The 24,875-nt window shown below is 41.9% G+C and overlaps 2 gene segments (V, D, J or C); both read right to left on the bottom strand.

Annotated features, from left to right (window-relative positions):
- Positions 1-1,955: 1,955 nt before the first annotated feature.
- LOC119013773 lies at positions 1,956-23,675 on the bottom strand. The segment is given in 4 exon segments: positions 1,956-2,139; positions 2,275-2,348; positions 4,040-4,398; positions 23,516-23,675. Coding segments are annotated over 4 exon segments (660 nt in total).
- LOC119014026 lies at positions 10,905-11,888 on the bottom strand. The segment is given in 2 exon segments: positions 10,905-11,751; positions 11,841-11,888. Coding segments are annotated over 2 exon segments (348 nt in total).
- Positions 23,676-24,875: the final 1,200 nt, after the last annotated feature.

The following is a 24,875-nucleotide window of genomic DNA, read 5'->3' as shown; positions in this document are numbered from 1 at the left end:
CAGTCCATTGGTTTTCCTTCACACTGTCTGATCCAACCTGTTGCATAGCTGTTATCAGTCAAAGAATAACCAGAGACCTGACAGGTGATGGTCAAAGACTGTCCAGGCTGCACAACCTTTGAGTCTGGCTGGATGAGATCAATACTGTTCACACCTGTGGAAACACAAATCAACATTATCTCCATCATCCATCTGACTATTCAGTCTTTCTAATGTGTTTATTAGTGTGAATCCACTGAAAGCTCCTCACAGGATCCAGCAGCCAGCAGCAGCAGCAGAGCTACAGAGAACATGGTTGGTATTGAAGGTGATCTGATGGGAGCTTCTCTTCTTCTGCTGCAGCTGACAGCATGATATCAAGTCTTTATAGCAGACTGTGAGGAAGTTCACTTTGCATAGAGAAGGACACTGACAGGATATAAAAGAAGGATCAGCTGTCTTGTTAAAAGGAGTCACAGCTTGGAGTTGTGAACATTCATTTTGACACACACGAAAGACAATGTTCATGTGATTTGAATGATTTTTATGATTTATCTTCTTTATTCTCTACAAAACGTTAACAAGTCAGATGGAAACAACCTGACATAAAGAGAATAAGTACATATTTGAAAACACAAGAACTATAACACTTTTTTTCTGAATTAAGCAGTTTCATTGAGATGACGATTCCCTGATTGTGTTGATGTTCTTGAAATGAAACTTGTTTCTGTAATTGTGAAAAGCTGAAAGTAAAGTTTCAACTGGTTTTGACATGTTGAGTTTTTGTACAGCGTTGCACCTTCCTGTGTCACTGTGGCTCTCGAGCACAATAATAAACAGCAGAATCTTCAGTCTTCAGACTGCTCATCTGCAGATACACCTGCTGTCTGCTGTTGTCTCTGGAGATGGTAAACCGGCCTTTGACTGACTCAGAGTAGTACTGGGTGCTACCACTACTGCTATGAATCCAGGCAACCCACTCCAGTCCTTTTCCAGCAGCCTGTCTGATCCAAGCGTTCCAGTAATCACTATCAAACCCTGAATATGTGCAGGTCAGTCTGTGGGAGTCTCCAGGTCTTTTCACTGCTGGTTCAGACTCAGTCAGTGTTTGACCCTCAGTACCTACAGACAGTTAAACAGCTTATTAGTTACTGTAATGCAGCCATGTTGTCTTTGTAGGAGGAGGTTTGTCAGAAAAACAGTCATTGTTCTTACCTGCCCAGTTAACAGACAGGATGAGAAAAACAACCAAGTAATCAGGTGTGATCATTGTAAAAGCCAGTTGTCTCTGTCCAGTCTGCATTGTGTTTGTCAGTGATTCAGTCTCTGTCCTTCACTCTGCAACACATATGTAGAGATGAAGAGATCAGAGTTTTGCATCGACTCCTCCTCCTCAAAGAGAAACACACCACATCTCACACAACCCTGGACAAAACAACAGTGACGTCATCATATTATGTTATATACTTTAATAATGATGTTTATTTACACATCAGTAAGATGTATTTATTTGTTGGTCCATCCGTATACTGGATATATCATGTAAATGTTCAAATATATTCTCATCACCTGCTGTTTAACATTAATAATAGGAACATTATAAACCATCACTGTTGTAGAAAAACACATGTTAAATGTAACACTGAGAAACAGGAAGTCACAAACCACAACATCAGCTGTTGTTTTCATATGATGCATGTATGTATGTGTGAGTGTTTAGAGTCACTGTCATACTCTCCTTAGTTAGTGTCATCTGACTTCATATGTTCTGCTGCCACCTGTAGGTCTTTGGAAACAAATGTTCTGTGGAGTTTTTGTAAAGCTTCTCTGCTTCCTTTAACCAGTGTGTGTGTTTGGCACAGTAATACACAGCAGAGTCCTCTGGCTTTAAGTTGGACAGTCTCAGATACACCATGCTGTTGCTATCATCTCTACTGATTTCTGCACGTCCTCGCACACTGCTGGCATATGTGTTTCTACTGGAGCTGGAGAAGCCAACCCCGACCCATTCCAGTCCTTTTCCTGCAGGTTGTCTGATCCAGTTCATAGTGCAGCAGCTGAATGTGAAGCCAGATCCCCTGCAGGACAGACTGAGAGTCTCCCCAGGCCTTTTCACTACTGAACTGGAAGGAATGGACTCCATACTCTGACCTGTACAACCTGATGAGATGAAAGAAGAGAGGAGCCACAGAAGAAAGTGAGACAGTCATCTGGGAAGTTTTCTGCTGTCACTGACTGACCATCAGTCCATGTTGTGTGATAAAAGATAAAACAGCAAGAAGCAGGAGAACTCACAGGACAGAGAGAGAGCAACCAGCAGAAGAGTGAGTGTGTTCATCATCCTGAGGCTGGAGATGTGACCTCTGATGCTCCACACAAAGTACAAGAGCAGTCAGCAGGACAGAAGTACACTGTACAGACTGAAGATTTGCATCAGGGCATCATGAGGAGGGAGTGGCTCATGTACAGGCATTTTTAATTCATTTATTTGTTTGTTTGTTTGTTTTTTCAAAGTTATGATGCTTTCAATATTGGATACAAAAAACATATCTGGAGACTGAAGCACACATTTATTAATCTATATCTATTAATTGTTTTATATCATTTCCATGTCTGTGTTTTATTTTTTGTCACTTCCAGCAGGAGTAAAGTAAAATCAAGATCATCTAAAATAATTATTGAGTTTGCTGCAGCTGGTTGACAGCCACATTTTTTTTATTTATTTATGTATTACATCCAATGACACAGCTACTGTTTATTTTAAAGCAACTGTTTTTCTTCTGAGGAATCTTCTTAAATAAGCTTTGTTTTGGAAAGATCTAAATATGCTAGTTCAATGATTTCTACATTTATGTTTTGAAGAAATATTCTCCAATTAAACATTAGAGGTTTTCGCAAAATGTTTCCCGTAACTGTTTTGCAACATGTTTTTTGACTGCTTGAAGTAAGAACAGTATTCATGTGAGATAATTGTGGTAAAGATGAGTTCTGTAGGTTTTTGTGCAGCTGCTCAACCAACTCCAGTCACTGTGGCTGTCGAGCACAATAATAAACAGCAGAATCTTCAGTCTTCAGACTGCTCATCTGCAGATACACCTGCTGTCTGCTGTTGTCTCTGGAGATGGTAAACCGGCCTTTGACTGACTCCGAGTAGTATGTGCTAGTAACCTGTATATAGGATACAAACTCCAGTCCTTTTCCAGGAGCCTGTCTGATCCAGGCCATAAAGTAGCTGCTGAATGTGAATCCAGAGGCTGTACAGGTCAATCGGTGAGATTCTCCAGGTCTTTTAACCACTGATTCAGATTCTGTCAGAGTCTGACCATCAACACCTGTCAAACCAAAAAACATACACATTTAATGAGTTACTTTCCCAGCACAGATGAAAATATCTCAAATAAAAATCAGTGTAGATGTTCACCTGCCCAGCAGACAGTTAACAGCAGCAGTCCTGTCCTATAGTCCATCATGTTAAACTGTGTGTCCACTGTTCTCTGTCATCCTCTCTGCAGTCAGATAAGTAGAGGAGGAAGACATCTGAGTTTTGCATTGACTCCTCCTCACAGGGAGGATAAAAGCTGCCCTGGAGATATTTAATGAAGCTGGGGGATTAATGTTCTAACATTTGTCTGTCATATTTAATTCATGTAAAATGTCCCTCGGTATCAAAAACACAAGACTCTGTCACATAAGAAATCATATTAGGTAGCAGATAAGAGCAAATCAGTTATATTATCAGTTATTATATCAGTTGACTGTTACTGGTACTGACAGAATATTCCAGCTTCCATAAGTAGACAGACTGAGAAAAGCTTTGTTCCTCAGGCCACAGCAGTGACTTCTGTATGTCCTCGGCCTAATCATATTGTCCTCTGTAAATCCTTTTCACATGAACACATTTATATTAAATCTTCTTTTTATTTCATTTGTTGTTCACTTTTAATTTCACTTCAGCAGTTTTAGGTATTGTTTGAGTGGGAGTCCAAAATGTTTCCTCCAAAACTTTCTTACATTTTCTTTTGTGTGTGTGTGTGTGTGTGTGTGTGTGTGCTTGAGTCACATGGTCTCTGGGTATTTGTGCAGGTCTGTTGGTGGTTTGTATCACTGTGGGCACACGTACACAGTAATAAACAGCTGTGTCCTCAGGCTGCAGATTCTGTCCTGTTAGAGTCACTGTTCTAGCAGAAGTGTCTCTGCTGTAGCTGAACTTGTTCTTCAGAGCATTATTTTGACGAAGGCCACTTGTTCCCCACTGATGAGAAATCCAGTCCATTGGTTTTCCTTCACACTGTCTGATCCAACCTGTTGCATAGCTGTCATCAGTCAAAGAATAACCAGAGACCTGACAGGTGATGGTCAAAGACTGTCCAGGCTGCACAACCTTTGAGTCTGGCTGGATGAGATCAATACTGTTCACACCTGTGGAAACACAAATCAACATTATCTCCATCATCCATCTGACTATTCAGTCTTTCTAATGTGTTTATTAGTGTGAATCCACTGAAAGCTCCTCACAGGATCCAGCAGCCAGCAGCAGCAGCAGAGCTACAGAGAACATGGTTGATGTTGAAGCTGAACTGATGTGAGCTCTTCTGTCCTCACTGACACAAACTTCACGTCCTTATGAGGCGAAACACACAAGGAGGCTAATTTACATACTGATGACAGTAAATCAGCTGACCAAAGTATATTTAAATGTATCAAAAGTGAAAACTATATATTTAGGCTTTTCATTTCATCTCATTAAAAGAGAGGATGGAACTTAGGTCACTGACAAACACACTTTAGATTGTTATAAAAGCACCATGTTTTGTAATTTGTAGACTCCATGAAGTTGGCTGAAGACGCCTGATGAACTGATAAAAGCAGCTTTTTAAAATGATTTCAATATTTATTTCATTACTTGACTTTATTTTGTATGAAAATGTATAAAGTAGCTTGTTTGTTTTCAACTCTGTAAAATATTGTAGCACACCTTATGAAGTCCAATTATTTAAGTTATTGCTACCAAATTGAAGTAAGATCTTTTGTCATAAATCTGCAGGCTATTTCTCTATTTACAGAACAGTAAACTGGTGTTGAGATCATTAGTGGTCTGAGGGCTCCTCCTCTGGTGGCTTCATGTTACAAGTGTTCAGGCACTGAGGGGTTTTTGTTCAGGTCTACTGATGATTTGTGTTATTGTGGCTCTCTGGCACAGTAATACACAGCAGTGTCTTCAGGCTGCACATTCTGTCCATTTAAAGTCACTGTGTTGCTGGAAGAGTCTAAATCAATACTGAACTTGTTCTTTAGTGAATCTTTGTAGCTTGTGGTGGATCCAACTCTCATCCCAATCCACTCCAGTCCTTTCCCTGCAGGCTGTCTGATCCAAGCTGTCCAGTAGCTGCTAACAGAATAAGAGACCTGACAGGTGATGGTCAGACGTTGACCTGGCTGCACAGTCACAGAGGCTGGCTGTGTCAACTGTTCACACTTCACACCTGTTGAAAAACAAATAAAATGTTTTGTAACAAATGATCAAGTTAAACTGCAAAAGAAGAACTGTTGACTTTGACAAATCCAGAGAGACTCACATCCAGCTGCCAACAGCAGCAGCAGAGCTACAGAAAACATGGTTGATGTTGAAACTGACGTGCTGTGAACTCCACTGACAGCCTGATGGGAAGTTTTTATAGCTGAGTAACAAGGAAGCTCACTGAGTTTGCATAGAATCAAACACATGAAGCATCAATGTTGGTCTGACTGGAGCCAATAGAAGAGTCTGTTGACTGTTATTATATCTGCAGAGTGAAAACATGCCTGGAAATCACCTCTGCTTTACACATGATATTTTCATTCCATTACACACTCAACTGGAACATTTTGAAAATGTCCCTGATTAACAGACATGTAACAACTGTAAATGATTATCACAACTATTCTTACTGTGAATATTACATGAACCATAGATGATAGAAAACATATTCCTTAGAATCAGCATTACAATATAAATGATAATGTGTCATGGAAACAAAAGGAGAAACCACCAAGAATGTAGCTTTCTATAAGCCATGTTTACAGTGTGTTCAGCATGTTTTCAAATCATTAAAACACTTTAAATATGATGTGAGCTGTTTTCCTTAGATAATGTGTTTACTGTCAGCACCTCCTACATCACATTTAAGATGAACTTCAAATGTAAGAACAGCTTGTTGCTATTGCAGCATTTGATCATGTGTTCTTCCTGGATTTGCAGCAAAGTGACAGCAGACAGCATCATGTAAACAGTATGAAAACTTCTGTCTGATGCTGCTGGTTGGCATGAAAGAGTTTTAATCATTTCAGTGTCAGCAGATGTTTGAAGACATACAGAGAAACTTGGAGCCTCGAGAGGAAAACAGCTGCTCAGGAACTGAAACCTGTGAGACAAAATGCAAAAACTACATCTGAGTGTTGAGAGTCAGTCAGTTAATATTAATGAGAACACAGAGTCTCCTTTAAGTAACAGAGGAGAGACAAACTTGTCACTGACTGCCCTCTAGTGATTTTATGAAAGAAACAGAAAAAAGTGACCACATTGTTGTGCTCTCTTTGGGCCTTTTGTCAGCAAGTAACCTTTATTGTGTTTTGTTTGATTTAATGTTTACTATCAATATTTCTCAGGAACAGATTTGAAACTAAAATATGATCGTGTGTGATATAACAGCACCTGTTGAGACGCAAAGAAGAAAATAGTCACTGGCTGTAAGTTGGCAATTTTTTGAAGACATATGTACATCAACACCTGTATAGATGTTCACCTGCCCAGCAGACAGTTAACAGCAGCAGTCCTGTCCTATAGTCCATCATGTTAAACTGTGTGTCCACTGTTCTCTGTCATCCTCTCTGCAGTCAGATAAGTAGAGGAGGAAGACATCTGAGTTTTGCATTGACTCCTCCTGTGGGAGTGTGTGTCTTTTTTCAGTGGTTAGGCAGGAAATTTTCCTTAGTGTTGTTCTGTCAAATTCTAATATACATGGTCCTGTTTGTTAGTCTGTTCTAACTTCATATAGTCTGGTCTGGCAAGGCCATGAATGCATCCACATCACACAGACTTCATATAAATGACAATGATTTAATGTCTCTTAAACATCAAAAAAGACCATCTCTTTCTTTCTAAATACGAAATATAGAAACTTTTACTATTTCAAGTGTGCTTCTCCACATATATTGAGGGATTTAATCCCTGATGTTTGCTGAAACTAAAAATGAATGTTCACTATACAGGATCACTCCTTTACAGAGCATGTTGCTATTTGTTCTTCAATCTTTATTCATATGGCGCTTTTCATACAGAAAAAAGTACCTCAAAGTGCCTCACAGAAATAAACAAACAACAGCAGAAAAATAGAAACAGCAAAATAAAAAAAAGGAGAAGATAGTTAAAAGAACCCAAACCCTCCCACCCCTTCAGACATGGACAGAGACATACACAGTCATACACACACTCACACATATGCACGGGGACACACACACACACACTAATACACACCCATGCAGTAGCTGTCACTAAAGAGACATGGCTGGGCAGCGAGACCTGGTGCATGGAGAAAGCTACCTTTCAGGAGCCAGCCACACCGGGAGAGATGTCGGGCCAAGGCCGCAGGGAGCACCACCACAGAGACCACCCCAACCCGGGCAGACAGGAGGCCCCACACCAAGGTGCAGAGCCCTCTGGTCACCCGGGCCGGAGCCGTCCATGGGACAGCACCCCCCGCGGCCAGACCAGAGACCACCCCCAGCCCGGCAGGCCCCCAGGAGGAAACACTGGAGATTAAGAACTGACAGACTAAAACAGTAAAATAAAGCAAAAAGCATAGAAGCTGAAAACACGAGGGACTAAAACATAAAAGTATAAAGGCTAAAAGCACAAGGGACTAAAGGGTAAAATATGAGAGATTAAAACAGTAAAAGAAAAAATAAATAAATAGATAAATAAAATACAATAAAATAAAATAAAAAGGATTTAAATGAATAAATAAATAAAAGAATAAATAAGTAAATAAATAAATAAAAGTGCTCTGATTAGCACGGCATAAAGGAATTAAGAAGAATTTAAATTTCAATTAAAAGCCTGGTTAAAAAGGTGGGTCTTGAGCCTCTTTTTAAAAACCTCTACAGTCTCTGCAACCCTGAGGCTCTCCGGCAGGCTGTTCCACAGTCGGGGCCCATAACAACAGAAAGCCGCCTCCCCGTGCTTTTTTGAACTAACCTGTGGTATGGTTAAAAGGCCGGTGCCGGAGGACCTCAGGGTCCGCGGGGGCTGATAGACTAAAAGCAGGTCAGATAAATAAGAAGGCCCAAGACCGTTAAGACATTTAAAAACTAGTAAAAGAACCTTAAAATCAATCCTGAAACGCACGGGGAGCCAATGAAGTGACTTTAAAACCGGTGTAATGTGCTCCCGCCCTCTGGTCCTCGTCAGCACTCGTGCAGCTGAGTTTTGTAATAATTGTAGATTCGAAATGCTCTTTTTGGGAAGGCCAGAGAGCAGAGCATTACAATAGTCTATACGACAAGAGATAAAAGCATGCATCAGCACCTCCGTGCTGGCCTGAGAGAGAAACGGGCGGACTCTGGCTATATTCTTAAGATGGTAAAAACCTGTCTTTGTTATATTTTTGATGTGTGGAATAAAACTGAGCTCAGAGTCAAAAATTACAGATTGTGATGGTTTAAAATCCTTTAACTTTGGTAAAAGTTTCTCTTTCAGGCCTTCAGGACCAATGAGTAAAACCTCTGTTTTGTCCTGGTTGAGCTGTAGGAAATTTGCTGCCATCCATGTCTTGATATCTAAAATGCAGTTAAAAAGGACATCAATAGGCCCTGTGTCATCAGGAGACACAGCGATGCACAGTTGCGTATCGTCAGCATAACTATGAAAGCTGATGCCGTGCCTCCTTGTTTTTTGACTTTCTCTGTGTAGAATAATGTTTAGTTATCTTTATCTTTTGACGGCCAGAAAAACAAGAAGAATTTCTGATGTGACAATAGAAAAATGAACTAAAGAAATCTTTTTCTCATATAGATTGCTGAACTCTTAATGTTGTTCGAGCCAGTGAAGCATTCGTTTAACTGGTATCAAGACTGTGATTTTTAATTCCTGTAAGCAGCAGCAGATAAAAGCACAGTGAATGATCAGATGTTCCAGTTCCATGAAAATCTGCTTCAGGAGGTCAGTCCTGCTGGTTGTCATTACAATGACAACTAATCATAGATTTATCACATTATGGATATCAGTGGACTGGGAGGCTGCAGCTGTTTAAACAGACCTGTTAACTGCACATTGTAATTTTCTGTAACTTCTGGCACAGTGCAATAAATTGTTGTAACTTGAAGTTGATCAGAATCATTTTATAAAACATGAAATATTCAACATCATCTGCTGTTTCCAAGGCAGAACACAGAAAAATATATACATTAAGCAGAAAGAGATGAAAAAACATGTTTAAATTCTAATAATTTCTGAAACTGTAATTAGCTTTCAGTCAAACAAAATAAAGTAACAGTTTATTTTTCAGTCGCAATTCACAGTTTGCATGACTGACAGTTAAATTAATTTAAACTGAGACAAGTGAATGTTTCCAGTGGTGCTAGATAGAGGAAGTAGTTTTTGTATGACTCTCCTGTTATTGTTTCTCACTGTGTGTCTCTGGCACAGTAATACACTGCTGTGTCCTCAGTCTTCAGACTGTTCATCTGTAGGTAGAGTTTACTGCTGGAGTCATCTCTGGAGATGGTAAACCGGCCTTTGACTGACTCAGAGTAATAGATGCTAGTGCTGCCTGTGTGTATAAAAGCGATCCACTCCAGTCCTTTTCCAGGAGCCTGTCTGACCCAGTTCATCCTGTAGCTGCTGAATGTGAATCCAGAGGCTGTACAGGTCAATCTGTGAGATTCTCCAGGCCTTTTAACCACTGGTTCAGATTCTGTCAGAGTCTGACCATCAACACCTGCAGAAACAAAATACATGTGTGTCATTGGATTGGCAGCGCAAAAAAAAGTTATCTAAAATTAAGATCAGTGTAGCTCCCCACCTGCCCAGCAGACAGTTAACAGCAGCAGTCCTGTCCTATAGTCCATCATGTTAAACTGTGTGTCCACTGTTCTCTGTCATCCTCTCTGCAGTCAGATAAGTAGAGGAGGAAGACATCTGAGTTTTGCATTGACTCCTCCTCACATGGAGTAGAGAACTGAATTGGACTTGTTTGCCTACTGCTGTTCTTTGAGAGTTTTTACTCAAGCAAAATTAATTAGATTCATGCATCTGACATATGAATTTACCTTGTATACAAATTGTTAGATTTCACACTATTGGCATAATTGCATGATTGTTGGATGTCAGAATTTAAATGAACCAGGAGGGAAAAACTACAGGTGGAAGACTGAGGCCAAAATGGGACAGAACACTGCAGAGGACATGTGAAGTGAGATCAATCTAACACTTTATTATACTACAGTATGTAAATATGTAATACTGTCTTATTATTAATTAAATGATAAATGGTGTAGTATTTCTGCTATGCTGCTAAAAACATACAAAGAATCGTGTCATTAATTAATGATATGAGTCTGTTTTGTACTGTTTGCTGTCTGCTGTTATTAATCACACTACTGTCACTTTACCTCAAAACTCTCTCTTTGGTTGCCGTAGTATAGTTATTTCTATTAAAATTTCTATAACTCTGAGTATCATCATATCATTTCTCTGTTTCTCTGTTTTTATATCTGTCATTTTGCAGCTGGAACAACCACATTTGCTCTGTACTGTATCACAGCAATTTATTTAAAAACAAACAAACAGATTTTATCAGTATGATATTTTGAGATGAAAAACCTGTTCATGAGGTCAGTCCTGCTGGTTGCCACAGTGAGGAATACATGTGCATCAGAATCACATAATTTATTCAAATATTAACTGTAGTGTTGAAATAAGTCACTCCTCTTTGTTGTATATTACTATTTATGATTATACATTCAACATGACACAGGCTTTATGTGAAAGACGATGACAGATTTTTCTCATTTCTGTTCTCCGTACTGTTCATTTTCTTAATTAAAAAACTGTGTTCAATAGTCAAACCAATTTCTGGATGAAAACACCAATGTGAATGAAAATAAAGAAGATGGAGAACTTTGAATAACGATGTTGTGAGCTGAAATAATGCTGTCAGCAATTTACAGAAATATTGAGAGTCAGACAGAGAACTTTTGGAAAATGTCTGCGATGTTTGATGTTATGATGTTTGATGTTTAGGTCTCATAATGAAGAATGTCATATTAATTTCACTTTTCAGTACAATGTATATCTCTTCCTCTCTTTACAGTTACATTGTGATGGTGCTGAGATCATTAGTGGTCTGAGGGCTCCTCCTCTGGTGGCTTCATGTTACAAGTGTTCAGGCACTGAGGGGTTTTTGTTCAGGTCTACTGATGGTTTGTGTTATTGTGGCTCTCTGGCACAGTAATACACAGCAGTGTCTTCAGACTGCACATTCTGTCCATTTAGAGTCACTCTGTTGCTGGAAGTGTCTGAGCTGATACTGAACTTGTTCTTCAGTGAATCTTTGTAGAATGTGCTGTATCCCACACGTGCACTTCCAATCCACTCCAGTCCTTTCCCTGCAGGCTCTCTGATCCAGTGAGTGCGATAGCTGCTAACAGAATAAGAGACTTGACAGGTGATGGTCAGACGTTGACCTGGCTGCACAGTCACAGAGGCTGGCTGTGTCAACTGTTCACACTTCACACCTGGTAAAAAAGAACAAAATGTTTTGTGACAAATGATCAAGATAAACAAAAGAAGAACTGTTGACTTTGACAAATCCAGAGAGACTCACATCCAGCTGCCAACAGCAGCAGCAGAGCTACAAAAAACATGGTTGATGTTGAAACTGACGTGCTGTGAACTCAACTGACAGCCTGATGGGAAGTTTTTATAGCTGAGTAACAAGGAAGCTCACTGAGTTTGCATAGAATCAAACATATGAAGCATCAATGTTGGTCTGACTGGAGCCAATAGAAGAGTCTGTTGACTGTTATTATATCTGCAGAGTGAAAACATGCCCTGTTTAACAGAAATGACACAACTGTAAATGATTATCACAACTATTCTTACTGTGAATATTACATGGACCAAAATGATGGAAAACTTCTGTCTGAAACTGCTGGTTGGTGTGACGATTCACTGTTATGGTTAAAAGGGGGACCCCACAATTTCTTTGTTTACAACTGTTAATTTCATGTTCTGCAGGGAAGAGGTGAAGTGACATGTTTATCTGATGTGTTGAATGCTGTACATGGTTGCGTGCAGTTCTCTGTTTTAGCCACCAGGTTGCACCAGAGAGCACGGGTCGGAGAGAACCGACGAAGAAGAGGTGTTTTTGCTCGGGTTGCCATGGTGACGCGGCTCGGCGCGAAAAAGACCGGAGAAGCAGCGGCGAGGTCTCGCTTTGGTGACCTGGACAAGTTAATGTGCTTGGTGACTGTAATTGTTTTTGGTAAAGAATAAAGTCAGCGTCATTGAAGACTCAAGCCCTGGTGTCCGCTGTCTTCATAGCTGCAACATATATTGGCGAGCTACCCGGGAGACAAGTCCAAACCAGAGGGCGCCGCCATCACGGATATCCCGCGGGCCGCGAAAAAGAGGACTTTTCTCCTGAGACGAACCTGGAAAAGAGACAAAACGTCAACTCCGTGAGTAAAAGAGATGGACCTGGAGATTCTCCTAGACCGTGCCACAACTGCTCTGTGCCAATTAAGCTGGGACCGGATTGTGGACGTCTGTAAATATCTAGAGTGCATTGAAAATAAAGAAGACGAGGCAGTCGCTCTTAAAAGCCGACGGGCATTGATTAAAATGGCTGAAAGCAAGCTGGATGAGATTGAACGAGAGGCAGACACAGATGAAGCCATTCAAACCATCCAAGAACTGTTAGCTTTCATGGAGGGCGAAGCGGAAGCCCGCGAAGAGGAGCAGGAACGCCGCCTCAATGTAAAGATGAAGGAAAAATATTTGGAGCTGCAGCAGTCCCGAAAGACGCTGGATGACGAATTGAAAGTGCTTGGAGAGAAACTGAATATGTCTGAGGATGTCAAGATCAGCACCGGCCAGAGTTCACTCCCAGCTAAGGTGCCAGAAGTGACCATCCGCAGAGAGTTTCGGATCTGTGGCCAAATCGGTGAAGGCGGGCAGCGAGACAAGCTGTCGTTCACAAACCTTATGCACCAGATCGAGAGTGGGCTCCGCAAAGGTCATGGTGAGTCTGAAATAATTGAGGCTGTGATAAGGGCCATTAGCCCAGGTTTGAAGCTGCGAGACATGCTGGAAATAAAGAGTGAATTGACCCTGCCCCAGCTAAAGACTATTCTAAAGGGACATTACAAAGAGGATGACACATCAGACTTGTACCAAAAGCTGATTAACATTTCTCAGGAGCAAAAAGAGTCAGCACAAGATTTCCTGTTCAGAGCTATTGAATTAAAGGACAGACTGCTGTTTGCATCCAAAGGAAGAGAAGCCGAGGAACACTACAGTGCAGACCTTGTCAAAAGAAAATTTTTGAGGTCAGTTGCCACAGGGCTGCTCAGTGACAATATAAAATATCAGATTAAGCCATACCTCGATGACATGGATGTGACAGATGAAACTCTGATTGAAAGAGTAAATGAAGCGGCCAACCTTGAGACAGAGAGGCTCAACAAGCTCAAGCGAAACAGTACCAAAGCACCTAGACTGAATGAGTTGCAGACAACCAGCAACAAGTGGGACAACTCTCCCAACCCCCCTGTGCAGAGCTCACATCAGAGGAAGAACACAGAGATCCCAAAAGAAAAGGCAGAGACAGTCCAACCTCCACCAGAACCAGAAATGCAAACTTTGGTAAGAGAACTGAAAACAGAGGTGGCTGAAATGAGACGCATGGTGCTTGCTTCCATGAGTGCCAACAAACCACCGAACCCCAGCCATGTGATGAGGAACAACGGCACACGCAAAGGATCATGCAAAAGCTGCCAGGACAAAGGAGAGGAATCAACCTGTAGCCACTGCTTCAAGTGTGGTCAGCCAGGCCACATCTCCAGAGGATGCAGGGCTCCGCGCCAGCTGCAGGGAAACGCCAGAGGGTTGCTGCAGAGGGACCAGCAGTGACCCAACCAACACCTCCAGAGTCCCGCCACTGCAGCTACTGCCTACAGGCCTACAACATGAAACTCCACACCTGTGCAGGTTGTTCATCCACAGCATATTGCTCCAGAGCATGCCAGAAGAGCCACTGGCAGGAACACAAACCCCTGTGTAGAGCAATAAAACTAGTAGAGGGACACATAGCAGAAGTAGAGACACACAGAAACCAATTTCCAGATACAGGCCAAGTGGATTATCTCCCAGCAAAACAGGGTAAGGGGCTAATAAAACTCATAGGCAGACGGAAAATGGTGAAATGTACTTTTGATAAGGTACCTGTGACAGCATTGTGGGATACGGGCGCTCAGGCAACAGTAATAAACAACAGATGGCGAGCTGAGCATCTGCCTAACACCATTATCAGGGGTATAGATGAACTTTTGGGGCCAGAACCTCTGAGTGGACTTGCCGCAAATCAAACAGAAATTCCATTCATGGGATGGATACCAGTAGAGTTCCAACTAAGTGGGGTAGAGACTCTTAGTGCTAGCCTGCTAGTGCCAGTACTGGTTTCTAGTGACCCAAATGTAGCTGAAGACCCGATTATTGGTTTCAATGTGATCGAGGAAGTGATAAATGAACAGCTGAGACAACAGCAGGGCTCGACAGCAAGTGGTGATGTCACTGAAGTTGTGAGTGGTGCTTTTGACATTGACTCTAATGCTGCAGAAACCTTCATACAGCTAATGCATACTCACCAAGATAACACTGATGGAACCATAGTGAAAACAGGCAAGGACAAAGTTGTGTTACACCCAAATGAAGTCACCCCAGTGCGATGTCGCACACACACACAGACTGAGAAAGACACTGTCATGCTGTTTAGTCCCAAAATGAACACAAGTTTACCAGAAGGGTTACACATCCGAGAAGCACTGGTTACTGTGAAAAGAGGCAACTCTGCCATTGTCCCTGTCTCTGTGATTAACACTTCGGCCCACAGTATCACCCTAGGCCCCCGTGTTTGCCTGGGATACATCGAGAGTGTGAAGGCCGTGTACCCAGCAGCTGTAGAACCAGTGGCACATGAGCCGACATCAGGAGCACCTAAGGAAGCCGCTGAGAAGAACACAGACTGCTCAGGTATAAACCCCCCCACCACTGACTGTGATGAGGCCTGGGATCCGCCAGTGACACTGAACCACTTGTCAAGTGAGCAGCAGACCCTGGTAAGAGAAATGCTGAGGGAGGAATGTAAAGCTTTTGCCCGTGATGAAAATGATGTAGGCTGTATACCCTCACTCCGCATGCATATCACCCTGAAAGACCAGACACCAGTTCAAAAGACTTACATCAGTGTGCCCAAACCATTACATCAGGAGGTTAAGCAATACCTGCAGGACTTGATCAACAAGGGCTGGATCACAAAATCCAAATCCCCCTACTCATCACCCATCGTGTGTGTGAGGAAAAAATCAGGTGATCTGAGACTATGTATAGACTATCGTGAGCTTAATCGCAAGTCAGTGTCAGATAGACACCCCATTCCCCGTATACAAGACATGCTGGACAGTCTCAGTGGGAGCTCGTGGTTTTCTGTTTTAGATCAAGGCAAGGCATACCACCAAGGCTTCGTGGATGAGGACAGCCAGCCCCTCACCGCCTTCATCACACCATGGGGTCTGTATCAGTGGGTGAGAATCCCGTTTGGCCTGAGCTCAGCACCCGCTGAATTCCAAAGAAGCATGGAGGAGTGTTTGTGGGGCCTGCGTGATGACATTTGCCTGCCTTACCTTGATGATAATTTGGTTCACAGTAAGTCCTTCAAAGACCATGTAGAGCATGTAAGAACAGTCCTGCACCGATACCAGCAACATGGAGTGAAACTCACACCAAAAAAATGTGAACTGTTTAAATCCAGTGTCAGGTTTTTGGGCAGGATAGTGTCAAAGGAGGGGCACAGCATGGACCCGGCAGAGGTGGCACCGGTACAGGCCCTGAAAGAAAGATGCCCTACTACAGTGGGAGAAGTCAGACAAATCTTAGGCTTCCTCTCATATTACAGGTCATACATTAAAGATTTTTCTGTCATTGCAAAACCCCTATATGAATTGTTGTCAGCCCCATCCCCTGTTCCAGTTCTGTCACAAAAACATAAGATGTCCAAAAAGAGAAAAGAGAAAACAGCCAAACAGGGACAATTGCCCTCCTCATCACCAGTTTCCTGGACGGACACGCATCATCAGGTTCTGAGCCACCTTGTTGACCAACTCTCTACTCCCCCTATCCTAGGATACCCAGACCTAAATGAGCCATTTATCCTGCACACTGATGCTTCACAGGCAGGGCTTGGAGCGGTGTTGTACCAGCGCAGTCAAGGCATGCTGAAGGTGATAGCTTACGGGTCCAGAACGCTCACGCCTCCTGAGAAAAATTACCACCTGCACTCGGGTAAGCTGGAATTCCTTGCCCTCAAGTGGGCCATCTGTGAGCGCTTCAGGGACTATCTCTTTCATGCCCCCTCTTTTGTGGTATACACTGATAACAACCCGCTCACATACATACTGACAACAGCAAAACTAAATGCAGTGGGACAAAGATGGGTCGCTGAATTGGCCGATTTCAATTTCACAATAAAATACAGACCAGGAAAATCAAATGCAGATGCAGACGGCCTGTCGAGAATGCCAGTTGATTTTGAAAACTACATGAATCACTGCACACAATCAGTTTGCCAGGAAGAAGTCCACGCGACAAAGCAGGGCGTCCTAGTGCATCAGGAGGAAAGCAATCCACTCCTAAACTCAGTCTCTTTTAACACTCTGCAGACAGAACAGTTAGAAGTGGAAAACCTGCTCAACACGGTGCAGCCATTCGAACGAGAAGAGATAAAAACAGCTCAGCAACAAGATCCAGTAATTAGTAAAATATACGACCACAAAGTGAGAAATAAGAGACCCACGGCACAGGAACTAAAACATGAATGTCCAGAATTTAAGGCCTTGGTCAGAGAGTGGGGCAAACTCAAAATCAGAGCAGATGGAACTATGCACCGCGAGTCTCCAACAAGAAGCCAACTGGTGCTCCCAGATGTGTACCGTCCTCTTGTTTTGAAGGAGCTGCATAAGGATATGGGGCACCCAGGACCAGAAAGAACACTGAATCTGATAAGAGATCGTTTCTTTTGGCCAAAAATGCACAGAGACATTGAGCATTTTGTGACAAATGTGTGTGAGTGCCTGAAGAAAAGAAAACCTAACAGACGTACACTTGCACCTATGATGAGTATTGAAACCACCCACCCATTCCAGCTTGTCTCAGTTGACTTCCTGCATTTGGAGGAGTGCAGAGGGGGGTATGAATATATACTTGTTGTTATGGACCATTATACTCGTTTCGCACAAGCATATGCGACTACAAACAAATCAGCTAAAACTGTGGCAGAGAAACTGTTTAATGATTTTTGTCTCAAGTTTGGTTTCCCAGAAAGACTGCACCACGACTTGGGGAGGGAATTCGAGAACAAACTGCTGCAACGTCTGAAAACACTCTCAGGTGTCCAGGGATCACACACTAGTCCCTACCACCCCCAAGGTAACGGACAGACAGAGAGGTTTAACAGGACTCTGCTCTCCATGTTGAGAACACTCACTGAAGAACAGAAAAGTGACTGGAAAAATCACCTTCCCAAAGTCATACATGCCTATAACTGCACAGCTAATGAGGCCACTGGCTATTCTCCATTCTTTCTCCTTTTTGGTAGGCCGCCCAGACTGCCAGTAGATCTGCTGTTTGGACTTGAAAGTCAGGACTGCTCGGGCTCCTATGAGAACTATGTAGAGAAATGGGGGGAGAGGATGGCTGAGGCTTATGAAATCGCTTCCAGAAATGCTTCCAAATCTGCAGACAGAGGTAAAAGACAGTATGACAAGAGAGTATATGGTCCTACTCTGCAAGTAGGCAGTCGTGTTTTGGTGAGAAATGTGGTTGAGAGGGGAGGACCAGGGAAAATCCGTTCCTATTGGGAGGACAACATCTATGTCATCAAGAGTCAGAAAGGGGACAACAGCCCAGTGTTTGAGGTGGAGCCAGAGAGAGGTGGAGGCAGGACGAGGATCCTTCACAGGAACATGCTCTTACCATGTGACTTCCTTCCAGCCACTGCAGAGGGAAATCAGAATCTCACCAGAGAAAAAAAAAAGAAAAAAAGCAGCCACACAAATAAACAAACACATGTGAATAACAACACACAGCGAACAAACAACGAGGAGGAATCTGATGATGACTTCCCTACAATGACACTCACCTGGCCTTCAGCTGCACACGAAGATGCACCTGCACTGAACCCCACGGCTCAGGAGTTTTACCCTCAAGTTGTGGAAACTGTCCCAGAAATGAATGAGCCTCTGCAGGCCCCTGAAGGGGGACAAGCGGAGCATGTCCACCTGGTGACGGACGCGGGAGGAGGAGAGGATGCTATTCCAGCAGACACAGAGAGCTCAGGGGAGGAAATGGAGGAAGAGATCAGGCAGGAGGAAGTGCATCCTCAGAGACAGAGGAGGCAGCCCCAGACTCTGACTTACGATAAACTTGGCCAGCCAAGTTTTAGAGAGAGAACAGTTTTCACCAAAGAGGTAGCTGTCAGTGGGTATTGGCGGCCCTGGTAAGAAAAAAATGTAAAATGTGAATTCTGAGAGACACTTATCACCCCTTTTGAGACACCTTAGTGCTTAATGTGATGTTGAATAACACATAGATTGTTAGCTGAACTTTGTGTTTTGTGTGGACTGAGTTACAGAATTGTTGTAAACAAATTACATAAGATATGGACTCATAGATTATTTGAATATGCAGTGAGAAGATGATTATTTGGGCATATAAACTGATAAAATCAGGAGCACTCCTGTCTGCGGTGCACAGTGGTCAGGGAAACTCTAATGTGATGGTAGTAATGCTATAGACCCATAAATTCTCATATTAACTGTGTATTGTTGTGTAAGCCTAATTGGTGTGGTAAAATGTCGGGACGACATTTCTTAAGTGGGGGAGAGTGTGACGATTCACTGTTATGGTTAAAAGGGGGACCCCACAATTTCTTTGTTTACAACTGTTAATTTCATGTTCTGCAGGGAAGAGGTGAAGTGACATGTTTATCTGATGTGTTGAATGCTGTACATGGTTGCGTGCAGTTCTCTGTTTTAGCCACCAGGTTGCACCAGAGAGCACGGGTCGGAGAGAACCGACGAAGAAGAGGTGTTTTTGCTCGGGTTGCCATGGTGACGCGGCTCGGCGCGAAAAAGACCGGAGAAGCAGCGGCGAGGTCTCGCTTTGGTGACCTGGACAAGTTAATGTGCTTGGTGACTGTAATTGTTTTTGGTAAAGAATAAAGTCAGCGTCATTGAAGACTCAAGCCCTGGTGTCCGCTGTCTTCATAGCTGCAACATTGGCATGACAGAAAATTAATACTTTCAGTGTCAGCAGATGTTTGAAGACATACAGAGACGAAATGCAAAAACTACATCTGAGTGTTGAGAGTCAGTCAGTTAATATTAATGAGAACACAGAGTCTCCTTTAAGTAACAGAGAAGAGACAAACTTGTCACTGACTGCCCTCTAGTGATTTTATGAAAGTAACAGAAAGAAGTGACCATGTTGTTGTGCTGTCTTTGGGCCTTTTATCAACAAGTAGCCTTTATTGTGTTTTGTTTAATTTGATGTTTACTATCAATATTTCTCACGAACAGATTTAAATATATGTCATGCTTTGGCTCTTTCACCCAGGAAAGATGAATTCTGTAGGTTTTTGTACAGCTGCTCAACCAACTCCAGTCACTGTGTCTCTCGAGCACAATAAAAACAGCAGAATCTTCAGTCTTCAGACTGCTCATCTGCAGATACACCTGCTGTCTGCCGTTTTCTCTGGAGATGGTAAACCGGCCTTTGACTGACTCAGAGTAGTAGATGCTACCACTGCCATCACTAATAGTAGAAACCCACTCCAGTCCTTTTCCAGCAGCCTGTCTGATCCAAGCAGCATCAATATTGCCACCAAACCCTGAATATGTGCAGGTCAGTCTGTGGGATCCTCCAGGCCTTGTCACTGCTGGTTCAGACTCAGTCAGTGTTTGACCCTCAGTACCTGCAGACAGTTAAACAGCTCATTAGTTCCTGTAATGCAGCCATGTTGTCTTTGTAGCAGGAGGTTTGTCAGAAAAACAATCATTGTTCTTACCTGCCCAGTTAATAGACAGGATGAGAAAAACAACCAAATAATCAGGTGTGATCATTGTAAAAGCCAGTTGTCTCTGTCCAGTCTGCAGTGTGTCTGTCAGTGATTCAGTCTCTGTCCTTCACTCTGCAACACATATGTAGAGATGAAGAGATCAGAGTTTTGCATCGACTCCTCCTCCTCACAGAGAAACACACCACATCTCACACACCTCTGGACAAAACTACAATGACATCATCATATTATGTTATATACTTTAATAATGATGTTTATTTACACATCAGTAAGATGTATTTTTTGTCGGTCCATCCATATTACTGGATATATCATGTAAATGTTCAAATATATTCTCATCACCTGCTGTTTAACATTGATAATAGGAACATTATAAACCATCATTGTTGCAGAAAAACACATGTTAAATGTAACACTGAGAAACAGGAAGTCACAAACCACAACATCAGCTGTTGTTTTCATATGATGCATGTATGTATGTGTGAGTGTTTAGAGTCACTGTCATACTCTCCTTAGTTAGTGTCATCTGACTTCATATGTTCTGCTGCCACCTGTAGGTCTTTGGAAACAAATGTTCTGTGGAGTTTTTGTAAAGCTTCTCTGCTTCCTTTAACCAGTGTGTGTGTTTGGCACAGTAATACACAGCAGAGTCCTCTGGCTTTAAGTTGGACAGTCTCAGATACACCATGCTGCTGCTATCATCTCTACTGATTTCTGCACGTCCTTGCACACTGCTGGCATATGTGTTACTGCTGGAGCTGGAGAAGCCAACCCCGATCCATTCCAGTCCTTTTCCTGCAGGTTGTCTGATCCAGTTCATAGCGCAGCAGCTGAATGTGAAGCCAGATCCCCTGCAGGACAGACTGAGAGTCTCCCCAGGCCTTTTCACTACTGAACTGGAAGGAATGGACTCCATACTCTGACCTGAACAACCTGATGAGATGAAAGAAGAGAGGAGCCACAGAAGAAAGTGAGACAGTCATCTGGGAAGTTTTCTGCTGTCACTGACTGACCATCCATCCATGTTGTGTGATAAAAGATAAAACAGCAAGAAGCAGGAGAACTCACAGGACAGAGAGAAAGCAACCAGCAGAAGAGTGAGTGTGTTCATCATCCTGAGGCTGGAGATGTGACCTCTGATGCTCCACACAAAGTACAACAGCAGTCAGCAGGACAGAAGTACACTGCACAGACTGAAGATTTGCATCAGGACATCATGAGGAGGGAGTGGCTCATGTACAGGCACTCTGTCAGTTTCATTTAATTGCGATTTTAATTTACTTTTTTTTTTTTTAATCAATGACAAAAACACATCCAGAGACAGAATCACCCATTTATGTATTTACCTACCTAATATTACATTTATTTATTTATTTGTCAATCTATCTATTTTTTCAGTCATTTGTGAAGCACAGCTCAATGATTTAATGTAAAATTCTTGCTCAGCACAGCTACAGAGAACAAGGTTGATGTTAAAGCTGTTGAAGCTCTTCTGTCCTTTCACTGACACAATCGTCACTTCCTTTGAATTATCATCCATTTGTATATATTTTAAGTAGAGAAAATGTTTCATTACAGGAACATAACATTAACCTTAACATGTATCAGGTGGAGAGCAATACTGAGGAGATCAAAGTGCCAAACCTTAAGAAAAAAAATGTGTATTTTACCAGAAGAAGTTCTAAGTTTCCTCACTAGGATGATGTGGGCAGCCAAGTAAACACAACAGGACCTAAACAGACCAGAGTTTCTGGCTTGCAATCTAATCTGAGCCTCTCAGTGACAGATTCGTGCAATCAAGGAATAATGAGAATGATGGTGAGAGACACCTGGGTGTCATTCCCCACCTCTTTTAAGCCTTCACAAAAGGGCGTCATCACACCGTGATTGACTGGGATGGAAATACCCCAAGCTGCTTCCACTCCTCAATCAGTAGTCAGTCCCCCACCCAAAAAGCCAAAATCAGGAACGATAGCAGATCAACAAGACTGCTACAAATAAACTCTGCCAGGACACATAATACAAGAGAACAACAAATACAGATTTAAAGAACTACTGAAAGAGCATTTGTTAGCCAAACAGCTCTCAGCGTCTGTTGATGTTTAGTGGAGGCTAATTGGTACAATCAGTTTATGATTTTATTCATTTATTTTTTTTCCTTCTCTGTTTTGTTTGTGCGTGTGTGTGCTGTGTGATGTGTTTTCTGTGTTTGTGTACTGCAGTGAAAAGATTATTGTGTTGGGTATGGACTTCAGGAGGAATGACAATGGCTTTGCCAAGATAAAACTGTACTAAACCAAAAAAAAACCTTTTTGTTTTGTAAATGCTTGAAGTTTTAATCTGGACTGATTTTGCTGATTTACTGACAAAACAAATGAAAATGTAAATGTTGTTCATGTTTTATGAATGACAGCAATGACAAAAATGGGTGAAAATATAATACGTGATATAAAACAATATAAGGACATAAAACTGCATTAACTATTTTTTTCATCATGAAATTAGTTTATCTGTACTAAAACACATCTTGGAAGGCCAAAGACTCTTTTCATGATTTTGACTGTGACACGTTTGTAATTGAATTTCAGTTTAGATAAAACAAGAATCTAATATTGCTTTACAACTCTAAATTTTGATGACTGACAGTTGCTCACAAAGTGATACTAAGAAAACTGAATGTTTCCAGTGGTGATAAATAGAGGAAGTAGTTTTTGTATGACTCTCCTGTTATTGTCTCTCACTGTGGTGCTCTGGCACAGTAATACACAGCAGTGTCTTCAGACTGCATATTCTGTCCATTTAGAGTCACTGTTTTACTGGAAGAGTCGAAATTGATACTGAATTTGTTCTTGAGGGAATCTTTGATGTGTGTGCTGTATCCAACACCTCCTCTTATAATCCACTCCAGTCCTTTCCCTGCAGGCTGTCTGATCCAAGCTGTAGCATAGCTGCCCAAAGAATAAGAGACCTGACAGGTGATGGTCAGACGTTGACCTGGCTGCACAGTCACAGAGGCTGGCTGTGTCAACTGTTCACACTTCACACCTGTGGAGGAAATCATGTTGAATATTGAATGAGTGTAATAACAGTGAACAGTCAGTGTGCTGTGATCATACTGTCAGTGTCTCTGCCTCAGTGAGACTCACAGGATCCAGCAGCCAGCAGCAGCAGCAGAGCTACAGAGAACATGGTTGGTATTGAAGGTGATCTGATGGGAGCTTCTCTTCTTCTGCTGCAGCTGACAGCATGATATCAAGTCTTTATAGCAGACTGTGAGGAAGTTCACTTTGCATAGAGAAGGACAGGCTATAAAAGAAGATGTAACAATCCCATAACATATTAACAAGAATCAGATTTGTGTCACCATCTGTATTATTCAGGGAATGAAGATGACATTTTATATACACTAGTGCCTTGCCTATAGGAAGCATGTATTCCATAGAAAAGCGGGAGGTTAAGCAGTTTTTTCATGGAAGGCCAAATGAGGTTGTGTTTGAAGGTGGGACGTCACGGATATAATTAGCTGTTTTTGACTACTTTAGATTTTACCATTATATTTCACCTTAAAAACTATTTAGCTTGCCTTGTTTGGTGTCATTATTTTCAGGACAACCTCAAATGTGTGACTGTACAGTTATTTTTTTTCATTTTGACATACTATATTAACAAATGGACCTAAAATCAGAAAATAACATAAAATCAGAGTCGGAAGAAGTTAGATTTTTTACTGTGAAAATCACAAATATGTTTAATGAACCAATTACATTAGTTATAATGCAAATATAAATAGTTTTTTTTTGTTAAATTTGTGCATACATTTTTGAAATTTACAGTTACATGTAACTATTTACATTTAAATGCAGGCAGTGCATCAGGCTCAGGGGTCCTCAGCTCATTCCTGCCTGTTCAACATTCAGCAGTCTCCTCCTTGTTCTGACTCACAACACAAAAAAACGACTACACTACACACTAAACACACCACACTAAACACTATGTAACACACTAACTATACACTCCAAACACGCTATATGTCACGTCCGTCGACTCAGAAGGTGGGCCGCGTGGGGATGGGCTAGCAGCTAGCTACACACAAATATCCACAGATTCAGATTCAGCAGCAGGTCTAAATCCACTTGTTTCTTAAGGTATGTCGTGGAAGTGAGCTCTGCAGTGTAAATTTGTAAAGCATTTATGAAATAATTTATTTACGGTATCATTGCAGTCCAAACAAATCCGACATTGCACACCCTTGAACCATGCAGCAGCCATGTTGAAACTCTCAGGTCAGTCTGGTCCTGATCTGCAGAGATATTTAAGGAACACACACACACACACACACACAGACAGACAGACAGACAGAGATTTCTTGCTTTTATAGAGCAATATGAGAACAACACAGATCTCAGCAAGAAAGCATATTTTGAAAAATGTCTAAATGTTGTGTCAACATGATACTAAGCAGATTTTGTGATTATTTTTATGTGGGTGTTTTTGATTTTTTGGGGG

This window comes from Acanthopagrus latus, chromosome 23 (assembly GCF_904848185.1).
Source record: "Acanthopagrus latus isolate v.2019 chromosome 23, fAcaLat1.1, whole genome shotgun sequence".
Classification (NCBI taxonomy): Eukaryota; Metazoa; Chordata; class Actinopteri; order Spariformes; family Sparidae; genus Acanthopagrus; species Acanthopagrus latus.
Note: the sequence above shows the minus strand (reverse complement) of the source record. Positions and strands in the feature narration are given on the sequence as shown.